The sequence below is a fragment of the Papio anubis genome, chromosome 7, assembly GCF_008728515.1.
Source record: "Papio anubis isolate 15944 chromosome 7, Panubis1.0, whole genome shotgun sequence".
NCBI lineage: Eukaryota > Metazoa > Chordata > Mammalia > Primates > Cercopithecidae > Papio > Papio anubis.
This window is the reverse complement of record NC_044982.1, coordinates 87,182,635-87,195,130: the sequence shown is the minus strand read 5'-3', so window position 1 is coordinate 87,195,130 and position 12,496 is coordinate 87,182,635. Positions and strand designations below refer to the sequence as shown.

The 12,496-nt window shown below is 41.2% G+C and overlaps 1 protein-coding gene across 5 annotated transcripts in view; it reads right to left on the bottom strand.

Moving 5' to 3' along the window:
- The window catches only part of TARS3 (threonyl-tRNA synthetase 3), a 78,007-nt gene extending 76,047 nt beyond the window's left edge, over positions 1-1,960 (bottom strand). For 4 of the 5 annotated variants that reach the window (XR_004184977.1, XM_021940922.2, XM_031668290.1 and 1 more), the window contains exons 1-2: positions 1,433-1,960; positions 424-498 (exon numbers count right to left, since the gene is read on the bottom strand). Coding sequence is in view for 4 of the 5 variants with exons in the window: in XM_021940922.2 (XP_021796614.2) it covers positions 424-498; positions 1,433-1,729 (372 nt within the window). In the remaining variant the exon portion in view is untranslated. The remainder of the gene's footprint in view (positions 1-423; positions 499-1,432) is intronic. The other variant, XM_031668288.1, reaches the window with a different exon arrangement.
- Between the last annotated feature and the right edge of the window lie 10,536 nt (positions 1,961-12,496).

Genomic DNA, 12,496 nt, shown 5'->3' with positions numbered 1-12,496 from the left:
AAAATAAAATAAATAAACAAAATTAGCCGGGCTTGGTGGCATGCACCTGTAGTCCCAGCTACTTAGGAGGCTGAGGCAGAAGAATCGCTTGAACCCAGGAGGCGGAGGTTGCAGTGACCAAGATCATGCCATTGCACCCTAGCCTGGGCAACAAAAGCAAACTTCTGTCTAAAAAAAAAAACCAAAAACTAACAAACAAACAAACTGCTAGCACAACTTAGATTAAATACATATGTTTATTAAATATGGGCAGCTCATTTCTCAAGACATCTCATATTTACAGTTTGAAAAATTTTAAATACACTAATGTGACCCAAATAATAATTTAATCAGTAATTTTAAAATTAGAAATCCTAGATGATTAACTATATACACATATTTTAAATTACAGGTAGTATTTTATATTGTTTCCATAGCAACAACTACCTCACTGTCAGGCTCGCTTTCCTTCATTTTCTTGTTTTTCATGTCCTCGTCTTGGCTTTGACTAGAAGGACGCTGAAAGATAAATTATAAATGACTCACATCAATGGCAAAAAAAAAGCAACATATCTTAAGAGAGTCATGTCAGCAGGCTGTAAGTGCCCTGTGTTTAGAGGCTCACAGCTGTGCTCTCCTTGCCACCACCTACAACTCTCAGTGGGCAAGTCATTCTCCAGGGTTCAGTCCTTCCTGTCACACTGTTGCTAAGCACATTTAATATATTTTGCCCTTGAAAACTTTTTGTCTTGAACTTTAAACAAATAATGTGGCTGGAAAATGTGTGGTTGCTGCCTGCCACATCAAATGCACTATTTCATGAAGATGTTGCTAGTTCACCACAGCTGTCCTTCCAAAAGGACTGCAGAACATCTCACAGCCTGAGAAGCTTCAGGACTCAGGAAGTTTATGATGTTAAAAGAAGATAATTTATCCTTTCTAAAATCATAAAATACTGCATTAAATAAAAATGCTAAATATACAGTTATCCTCTCGAGATAAACCACCAAAACAAGGGCACAAAAAGCTAAAACTTCTCGCCCAAAAAAAACCCAACAATAACAAAAAAGAACCAGAGAGAATGAAAGAGTTTACATACGCAGCTCTTAGTCTTTCTGCCCAAGGAAAGAATAACGAGTTTTAAACACTTCAGCATTTTTTCAAACAAATGAAAACACTATTTCTGCCCCTGAAAAAGATGTGAGGCAGGCTCTTTAATGGACGAATTGAGAAATCAACAGCATTTGGTAAGTCTGGCGACGCTGGAAATCCAGCGGCTCCCCAGGCCACCACACAGGAGCACACAGCAGGACAGGGCGGGCCACCCGCAGGGCACTGGGCTGGCTCTCCCCCGGGGCGCCCCCGCACCTGTCCCTGGAGTTGAAAACCGCTCAGCGCGCACCACCTCGGCCCGCCCCGCCCGCGTCCTCCCGAGTCCCCACTGCCCGCTTACCTGTGCGCCGGCCTCCTGCGCCCCAGCTAGCTCCGCGCTCTCCAGCGTGGCCTGGCGGCTCAGCTCCTCGGCGAGGCACAGCCGCAGGCGGCACAGGCGGTGGCGCAGGTCGCGGTTCTCAGCCCGGAGCTGCGCTACCTCCCGCGTGAGGCACGGCCCCTCCGCCTGGCAGCTGTAGGGCGCGTTCAGCTGCTCGTCCCTCAGGCGCTGGACCTCCGCCCACAGCCAGCGGATGTCCTCCTCCTGCCGCTCCAGGCGCGACGCCACGGCCTCCGCCGCCAGGGTCTCGGCCGACATTGCGGCCTCCCTCAGGCACCGACGCCGAGCGGGGTGCCCACGACTGCCGCGAGGGCGATGCGGACACTCAGCGCAGGGCAGAAGATCGGGAGCCCGGGAAGGGGCGGGGCGATAGGGCGGGGAGATAGGGCGGGGCCGGAGCCGAGGACTACATGTTGCAGGGGCGGGGAGCGGGACGGGGAGCTGGGCGGGGCGCTGGGCTGGGAGGGGCAGGGCCTAGGTCAGATACCCTGCAGGGGCGGGGCGGGGCGGGGCCTGAGGCCAAGCCCACCGTAGGGTTAGGGGCAGTGGGGAAACGGGGTCTGAAGGGCCTCCCCTGCCTTTCCAGGCCTGTCTAGAGGCTACTGGCAGTAGCTTTTAGTCCGTTGAAACGAAAATCTTCCAAAACCTTGCAAAAAGGCCATCATCTGCGTTCTCCAAAAAGGCTTCACCCTTTCCTCCTCTTGAATTCTGGCAGCCACCATTCTTTCTCCTTGCAAACAGGTTCTAAAAAGTGGCAATTATAACTAGACTTTCTGGCCTTTCATGCCAAAGTTGCCCAAGTACAGTGGCCGCTGGACCAGGACATACAGAAAATCGCTATGAAATCTAAATTTGACCAGCACGAAATTGCTAGCTCCTTGAGTCTAGGGCAAATGCCACATATATCTTTGTATCCCTCTTAACCATGAGCGTGAAACTTCCTGGAGCAGGAACACAAATTGATTTTTATCCCTATTCTTAGGGCTTAGGATGTGACAAACACTGTACTAAACTCTGTAATAGTAGTAACTCCTTTGATCCTCATAACAAGAGATACTGTTATATCCGCTTATAGCTGGAGAAACTGAAGCACAGAGAGACTGTGTTACTTGACAAAAGTCACACAGCCACTACATGACAAAGGTAGAATCAAACTCAGATAGTCTGACGCCAGTTTCTACGCACTTAACACTATGGTACTTTTCAACTTTGGCAGAATTTAATCGAGTATGTCATATAATGTGATACAGGTAATAATGCCCTAAGAGTCCTAAAATGGGAGAGCTTATCTTGGACTGGTGTGGTTTGAGAAAGGGAGAAATCGCTCTGGAAAATAAAGGTTGGGAGATGTTAGCAAGGAGGAAAGGCAGGTAAATTCCACACCAGGAGCAGAATCAGTGCAGGAGAAGGAGCGGAGGGGGACAAGCTCATTGGATTAAGCTAAGTGGAATCCCAAACAGCACCTGGGAGGAGATTCCATGAAGTATGTTGCTAACCAGTATCACTGTATCTTTCTTAGTCCTTCTGTAGCAGGACGAACCACAGACGAAACTCCTTAGACACGGGATTAAAGAAGGAAGAGGTTTTTTATTCGGCCGGGAGCATCGGCAGACTTGCGTTTAAAGAGCGGAGCTCCCTGAGAAAGAAATACTTGGCCTTTTTAAAGGCTCACAACTTTAAGGGGTCCATGTGAAAGGGTCGTGATAAATTGAGCAAGCGTGGGAAACGTGACTGGGGGCTACATGCATCAGCTAACAGAACAGAAAGTTTTACAATGCTTTTTTCATACAGTGTCTGGAATTTACAGATAACACAAGCAGTTTAGGCCAGGGGTTGATGTTATTATTATTACTTTCTTTAACTCCTACGGCTGGGTGGTGGTGCCAAGGTTGTCTGGCTATTTCTCTTACTTTTGTTTCTTTCTGTTTACTCCTGTCTTGTGAACTAGGCAAGGTGGGGGGAGGAGGGCAGCAGGAGTAGTAGTGGTCTCCTTCCTTACTTCCTCAGGAAGCCTCTGGAAACAGTTACACAGGACCCACTGGCTCCTCATTATTCATCATTTCTCAATCCACTGCCATTGAATTTCTGCTTCTGCCATTCTGCCATGACCAACACATCATCGAATGTCATGGACCCACTTAAGCCACCCCAGAATTTCCTTGGAACCCTTTGGAATTTGTCTCTCTTGGGCCTCCACTCCCAATCCCTAGGCGACCACCAGTCTGCTTCCTGTCACTATAGGTTAGTTTGCATTTTCTAGATTTTCTACAAATGGAACCACACAGTATGTCCTCCTTTTGTTTAGCTACTTTCACTCGGTACAATAATTTTGATATTTACCTATGTTTGTGTGTATATATTGTTATTTTTTTCTGAGTAGTATTCCATTGTATGGATATACCATAATTTGATTATTCATTTGTTGATGGAAAAATTGGGGTTATTTCCAGGTTTTAGCTAGGATCACGCAATACCCAGTGAGCCCATTGGGTTTCCAAACTCACATTGTGGTTATTTCCTCAGTTCCAGAATGCAGAGTTTGAATAGACAAACTCCAAACTGGCAGAATCCCTATAATGTTTCCCTGACACTGGGACATAAGACTATTCCGGTAGGAAAGGCCAAGCAGAAACCACTAGAACTTTGTCAACATACGAAAATAGTACATCAAAAGCAATACTGCATTCCTGAAGGAATTGTACAGATTACTGCTGCCCTCAAGAACTTGAAAGATGCAGGGGAGGAGATTCTCATCACATCCCATTTACCTTACCTCACCATCCCATTTACATTTAGCCTGTGTAGAAGACAAATGGATGTTAGAGAATTATAGTAGATTAGTACAAATTTAATTAGATGGTGATTCCAGTTGCAGCTGCTCGTCCAGATATGATTTCATTGGTGGAGTAAATCAGCATAACCCCTAGCACCTGATATGCACCTATTGAGCTGGCTAATACTTCTTTCTTTATACCTATTAGTTAAGGGCTATCAAGCACCATTTTATTTCAGCTGACAAGGCTGGCAATATATTTTCACAGGGTATCACCTCTGGACAATATAAACTCTTTAATTTTATGTGATAATCTAGTCCACAAGGACTTTGATTGCTGCTGTATTCCATAGGATATCATGCAGGTGTCCTATTATTGATGACAGCATGCTGATTTTCCCTGATGAGCAGGAAATAGCAAATACTATAGTCACCTTGATAAGGCACGTGGAGGTCATAGAGAAGGAAACACATCCCCAAATGTAAAAATTCAGAGGGCTGTCACCTCAGTGAAATTTCCAGGCATTAAGTAGTTCAGAACATTTAGAGATGTCATTTCTCTTTTTACTAAAAGGCATAATGCCTAATTGGGCCTCTTTGGAGGCAAGATATACCTCATTTGGACATGTTTTTCTAAACCAATTACTATGTAACTCAAGACTGCCAGTGTTAAATAAGACTGAGAACCTGAGAAGATTCTGAAACAGGTAATAATGCTATGCAAGCTACTTTTCTATGTGGGCCACATGAACAACAGATCTGATGGTGCTTGAAATGTCTGTGGAAGATAAGAGTTAGTCAACCTAGAGTACAGCGGTGAGATCTTGGCTCATTGCAACCTTGACCTGCTGGGCTCAAGCAACCCTCCCACCTCAGCCTCCTGAGTAGCTGGGACTACAGGTGCATACCACCAGGCCCAGCTAATTAAAACAATTTTTGTAGTGATGGGGTCTTGCTATGTTGCCCAGGCTTGTCTTGAATTCCAGGCCTCAAGTGATCTTCCCACCTTGGCCTCCCAAAGTGTTGGGATTATAGGCATGAGCCACCAAGCCTGGCCTATATAGAACTTTTACTGGGTCCTTATGGGTGAATCACAGCATAATCCTTTGGACTGGGGAGAAAAGTATGTCGTTCTCTGCAGATAACTATTCTGCTTTTGAGAAGCAGCTTCTGGTTTGCTACTGGGCCATAGCAGAGATTGAATGCTTCATCAGGGACCAGGAAATTACCATGCTACCCGAGTTTCCCTCCATGAATTGAATGTTATTTGTCCCATCAAGCCATAAGGTTGGGTATATACAGCAGCATCCTATCATTAAATAAAAGAGGCATATGCCAGATCCGTCTCAAACAGATTATGCACAAGTTTTTGGCTTAAACAAGTCACCCAGATGACCACAACTCTTGTGGCCTCATGAAAAGTTTTATATGCCCAGTTGACTGAGGAAGGTAAAATGTGGCCATGATTTACAGATGGTTCTGCGCTCTTGTGGAGCAGAAGCTTCTTTAAGTTGACTTCTGAGACATTTAATTGCTTCCTTGATTTTCAGTTTGATAAAATGTTCCAGGCTCATCTTATATTCAAGGAATCTATCATTTCTCCAAGGTGGCCCAGTAAGTTTTAATAGGAATTGTAATTTAAATCACACAATGTGGGTCCTGGCAGCAGTCCTTGTTTCTAGGACTTTTCTGTATTTAGGATTGCCAGATAAAATACACAGTGCCTATTTACATTTGAACTTCAGATAAACAAAAAATAATGTTTATATAAATATGTCCCATGCAATATTTGAGACATATACTAAAAAGTTATTCAAGCAAAAAAGCATTAAATGAGACAAAGAAGGACATTTTGTAACATTAAGTGCCACATTCCACAATGAAAATATAGCAATTATGAATATCTATGCGCCTGTAATTTGAAAAAAACCACAGGAAGCTAAAGGAGAAAGAGAAACACATGAATAAAAGGGAAATAACAAGGCTGGGCACATTGGCTCATGCCTGTGATCCCAGCACTTTGGGAGGCCGAGGTGGGCAGATCACCTGAGGTCAGGAGTTCGAGACCAGCCTGACCAACATGGAGAAATCCCGTCTCTACTAAAAATACAAAAAATTAGCTGGGCATGGTGGCACATGCCTGTAATCCCAGCTACTCGGGAAGCTGAGGTAGGAGAATTGCTTGAACCTAGGAGGTGGAGGTTATGGTGAGCTGAGATAGTGCCATTGCACTCCAGTTCTGGCAACAAGAGCGAAACTCCATCTCCAAAAAAAAAAAAAAAAAAAAGGGAAAATAACAAACCATTCTGAGTACATTCAAGTGCACACACAAAAAAGTAAGGATGTAAAAGACCCAAACAATATAATTAAAAAGTAGATATTTTGAATATATTCACATTATCAGTATGTATATATAAATATCTAATGATCTATATAAACTATACCCTGAAAATGGAAGATGCACCTTCCTCTTAAATAAATGTATGGGTTCTTCATATAAATTAATCATATAGTAGGGCTCAAGAAAGACCTCAGTAGGTTTCATAAAGTAGAAATATTAGGTAAAACACTCAGCCCCAATGCAATAAAATTAGAAATTAAAAATAAAACAACAACAAAAAGCCTTTTCACATGGAAATTTTAAAACTCTTAAGCATCTCTTTATTGAAAGGGGAAATGAAAAAGGAAAGTACAGACTTTCTTTAAAATAATGGTAATGAAAATACTACAAATCTATGCAATACATAGAACAGTAATCAGAAAAAATTCATAATTCTAACTCCTATATTGTTAAAAACAAAAGAATGGAAATAAATTCTCAATTGAAAAATCGAGAAAAATGACAGCAAAATAAAGCAATGACAATGTTCTAATAATACTAAATATACATTTCTTTTTCAACCCAGCAATCCCACTTGTAGAAATTTATTCTGAAGATACAAGAATGCAAAAATGCATATGCACACAAATTCAATGTAAGAGTATTTGTAATTATAAAGTACCTCATAGGGGATTGGTTCAATAAGCTATAGTACACAAACAAAATGGAGCACTATGTAGTTGTTAAAAAAATAACTAAGAGGATCTCTGAACAGATATGGAATGATTTCCAGGAGATATTATGAAGCAAAAAAAGTAATGTTCAGGCCGGGCAGGGTGGCTCACGCAAGTAATCCCAGCACTTTGAGAGGCCAAGGCAGGCAGATCACAAGGTCAAGAGATCAAGACCATCCTGGCCAACATGGTGAAACCCCGTCTCTACTAAAAATACAAAAACTAGCTGGGCGTGGTGGTGCACGCCTATAGTCTCAGCTACACAGGAGACTGAGGCAGGAGAATCGCTTGAACCCGGGAGGCAGAGGTTGGAGTGAGCCAAGATCACGCCACTGCACTCCAGCCTGTCAACAGAGTGAAACTCTGTTAAAAAAAAAAAAAAAAAAAAAAAAAATTTTTAAAGTGTACACACGTAGTATGTCACATGGTGTATAAGAAAAAAGAGAAAATAGAAAACATGCATATATCTGCTTACCATCACAAAAAGAAACAGAAAATAAACTAGAAAACAATGAATTTGGTTATTTACAAGGAGATAACCAAGAAATAAAGGTCCCGATTTCTAATACCTTTCCCCATTAAAGGGCTCCTGGCAGAAAGGCCTATTTCAGAGCTGGGACATTGTCGTAGTCCATTTATGTTGCTACAAAGAAATACCAGAGGCTGGATAATTTATAAAGAAAAGAGGTATATTTGGCTCACACCTCTGCAGGCTGTACAAGAAGCATGGTGCCAGCAACTGCATCTGGTGAGGGTTTCAGGAATCTTCCACTCATGGCAGAAGGCAAAGGGGAGCCCACGTGTACAAAGGTCACATGACAAGAGAGCAGAAGCAAGAGAGAGGGGACAGAGATGCCCGGCTCTTTTAAACAATTAGTTCTCACAGGTGCTAAGAGCGAGAACTCAATCATTACTGTGAGGACAGCACCAAGCCATTCATGAGGGATCTGTCCTCATGATCCAGACACCTCCCACTAGGCCCCGCCTGCAACACTGGGGGTGAAATTTCAACATGAGATTTGGAGGGGACAACTGCCCAAATGATATCAGACATATAGGTTCAAGATAAGCCTAGAGCATCTTGTTTGGCTGGAAATTAAGGAAGCAGTCTCCACAAAAATGATGGGAACATGATACAAGGACATAGGAACCAGCTCAAAGGGATCCCACCAGCCAAACCAACTGAACTTCAAAAATAAGTAATGAATTGTAAACCATTAAAAAATATGGGAACTCATGAGTCCAACCAATAATAGAAAAAATGGGAGAGAAGCCAGAGCTCAGTTTATAGTTTATGCCAATGACTAAATGGCAAAAACAGAGGCAAATGGGAAATTAGAAAACCATCACTTTGCCACCTTCATAGTAAAGACTGGATCAGACAAGAATAATCATGCTCAATCTAGGGAACAGTGCTGAAAAGCAGCAGGATACTGGCATGGACATAAAATGTTCCCCCATAGGCTGTTAACCAGTTGCAAGGGAGAAAACAAAAAGTAATTATACAATGGAGAAATCAGGCAATACCTTGATCAGGTGATCAAAATGAGGAACAGGTGGACTTTATGTACCTCCAGATGTGATATTCTAAAGAAGGTATAACATCCCTGTATAGAATTTATACCAAGAATACATAACCCCAATCTAATCACAAGGGAACAGCACATAAACACAAAATGAGGAACATTTGTTTTTAATCGTGGAGGGGAGAAACTGTATTCTTCAAAAATGTTTATATAATGAAAGACAAAATCTGGAATGCTCCAGATTAAATGATACTAAAGTCATGATGATTAAATGCAATACCTCACCCCAGATTGGATCCTGGAAGGGGTAAACTTGCTATAAAGAACACTATTAGACAAACTAAAAAAATTGGAATACAGATGGTATATCAGATAAAAGTATTGTGTTCATGTAAATTTATGAAGTTGATAATTGTTCTAAAGTTATATGAGATTTCCATTCTTAGTAAAAATAAGCCAAAGTATTTAGTTACGATGTATGTAACTTACGTTCAAATTGTTCAGAAAAAAAAATTATAGAAGGAGAGAGAACGAATGTTAAAGCAAAGATAAAACGTTTGCCTCAAACATAAGCTTCTTAAAACATCCTTAAGATTATGTTTACTCCCCTGGGTAAAACCATTACGAGCTTTCTACTGCAAATAAAGTAAAATCCAAATTCTTTATCAGGACCTACCAGGCCAGCAAGATCGAGCCTCTGATGGCCTCTCTTAGATTATACCATGACCCCCACACCCTGCAACTCCCCGTGCTGGTTCATGGAGCTCTCAGATCCTCAGAAACATCCCTCTCTCTCCTGCCTCTGGGATTTTACACATTCAGTGTCTTGGCTTGATAATCTCCTCTGTCCACTCTTTATGTCTGACTTCTTTTCATCCTGGCAGTTTTAGCTTAGTGCCACCTCCCCACTCTATTTAAGGTAGGTCTGCCCCCATTCTCTCAGTATCCTTTTCTACCATATCATAACTGTTACCCAACATCCAGGTGCTTAGGAAGGTTATATAATCTGCAGAGTTCACATATCAACCACTTCAATTGCTGACGAAGCTACAAAACACATTTCAGTAAATAAGCATGTTAAAGAGCCCTTAGAAGACATCAATAATGTTGACTACTGTAATCAATCCAGTAGGAAATAAAACTGTTTGTTATTGCCCAACTGCAGCTTACAGTTTTAAAAAAATACTCTTCAAAATATTTTCAGGAGCCTCTAGTTTAAGAAAGTTACTATGGCTTGGGGTACAATCTCTACAACTGATACCTAGCAGAATGACAACAGTAAAGGCTGAGGAGGAAGTTCCAGACATTGTCCAATTTCTCATTGCTACCTTGTTTTCTTAGAAACTTACAACTTCAGACAAGAGAACATTAATGCATTAATGAGGCTACCAAAAAAAAAAAAGAAAAAAAAAGCCACATAGGCAGTGTTGTCACACATGGATTATAAAATTATATATTCCAGTCATAGTCAGTTAAAAGTACATAAGCAAATGTGATCTAGCAGACAGCCTGGGAATCTAGAGGACCTTGGATATCGTATCTAATTCCCTGAGTTTGAGTCTTGCCATCTGTAAAACAAAGAAATGAAACTTTCCCAGAACAGTTAAGATTAAATGAAACCTGTGGAAACACTGGATACTTTGTAGGCTTTTAAGTGTCTGTCTAAAAAATAATAATTCACTAGGAAACTGCAAAGAATAACTGTAAATTTCCATGTTTAAGTCCAAATTGTGTTGTAAGCATATTTACTTTAAGCAAGCAAGCAAGCTAAACTATGTGCACAAGCGTGATTTTTGTTGTTTAAAATGATTTTCAATGTATAAGGTGACTCAAATGGGATCTAATAAGGCTACTCACTTCACTTGGTCAGGAACAATTTCCGGGGTGTCTGACCAAGAAAAGAGATGAAGAGAAAGAAGGAGGTTTACAAAGGACAAAAAAGGAAGACACAGGATTAGAATGGGTTAACAAAGCAAAAAATAAACCTTCCCAAAGTGAGCAATGAAGCAAGTGGAAATAAGGAAGGTTGAACAGTAGATTAGGATCCACCAAAAATCCTCATGCTTAAAGGAAGCCAAGCCCCATTTGTTATGCACTCAATACGCTCTGTTTGTGCTAACTACATAAAGAAGATGAGGCGGGGCAATCTGGACACAGACCTGGACACTCTGACCTCTGGCACAGAAGGGGCTATAGGAGTGCTGGGGGAGAGAGGCAGCAGGGTAGTGGAGTCATACCAAGCAACAAGAAAGACAAGGTAGTACATTTTCCACAAATTTCAATTTTACTCCCTTCCCTCATGACACACACACAAAAAGGATGGGAGGAAGAAACTGAGATCACAGGGAAAATAGTAAGAGACATTCAAAAGGGCAGGTCTTAGAAACTTACTAGTTTGGGGAGGTCAGAGAACAGTAGCATATAAAAGAACGCTAAGACAGTTCCCAGGTTTAGGCATGGGAGACTATTTTGATTATTTCATTTTGTCCCACTCACAATGACAAGGAGAATTATTGAGGGAACACATGATGGGGCTGATAGAGTGCTAGGAGGTGGATACATGAAAATATAATTGTCATCATTTTGAACAGCCATGTCACTCCAAGTGAGATTCCCTAACATATATGATATACAGACAGATATATGAGTTTGAAACTCTGGAGATGAATGGGAATTTAGGAATCCCTGGAACACAGGTCATGACTTCAGTAATGGGAGTCAAAGATTACTCAGAGAAAGCACAGAATGAGAAGAGAAGAAAGAAGTAGGCCAAGGAAGAAGAGATCAGAGGAGACCAAGGCAGGGTGATAAGATCAAAACAGAAGAAAGGAATCTGATGGAGGTCCCATTAGATTATCATGTCCCTTCCCAGAGGACAGGGACATGCCTTTTTTTGTCTTTTATACCCAATTATCACAGGGCCTGGCACAGAAGCCACTTAATGTTTTTTTTAATTGTGTTCTACTATTCACAGTTTGCTGTATCCACCAGGTGAGAAAAAAGTAAGTATAAATAAGCACAGATACGGATTTTTTTTAATACTGTATATTAAAGGGGCCAGATTATACACAATATTTTATGCCTTACTTTTTTACTTAATATATCTTAGAAGTTTGCACATGCTTATGGAAGGACTGGCTGCATTTCTTTTGATCTACAACAGAATATTCTATTATAAAACTGCACACTATAATTTTTATTTAACCAACTCTTTATTGGTGGACATTAAGAGTGGAGGAATGTTTCAACAAGGGAACAATCAACAGTATCAAAATACTGCAGAGGGGTCAATTTGGGGACTAAGAGAGGAGCCACTAGATATGGCAACTAGGAGATAAATTTTAGTGCATTGATGAGGGCAAAATCCAGATTACAATGAATTCAGTGAAAAAAGGTGAAGACATGTAGCTTATTCTCTCAAGAAACTAGGCTATGATAAACTGGCAAAGGCTATAAGAGTGGGAGGTGAGTCGTTTCCTCCTTCGTGTAAATATATTTACTTTTTAAAACACTAGGCCCAATTTTATATCCTACTTCATTTAACTTTATGAACATGTTTATGTAATGTTTTAGACAGTGAAAAATAACTCATTTCTGCTATTATAAAACTGTTATCTTTAGATGTTCACAAGCAACTTCCTAAAAGGAGGTAGCAGTAATGGAGCTATGTCT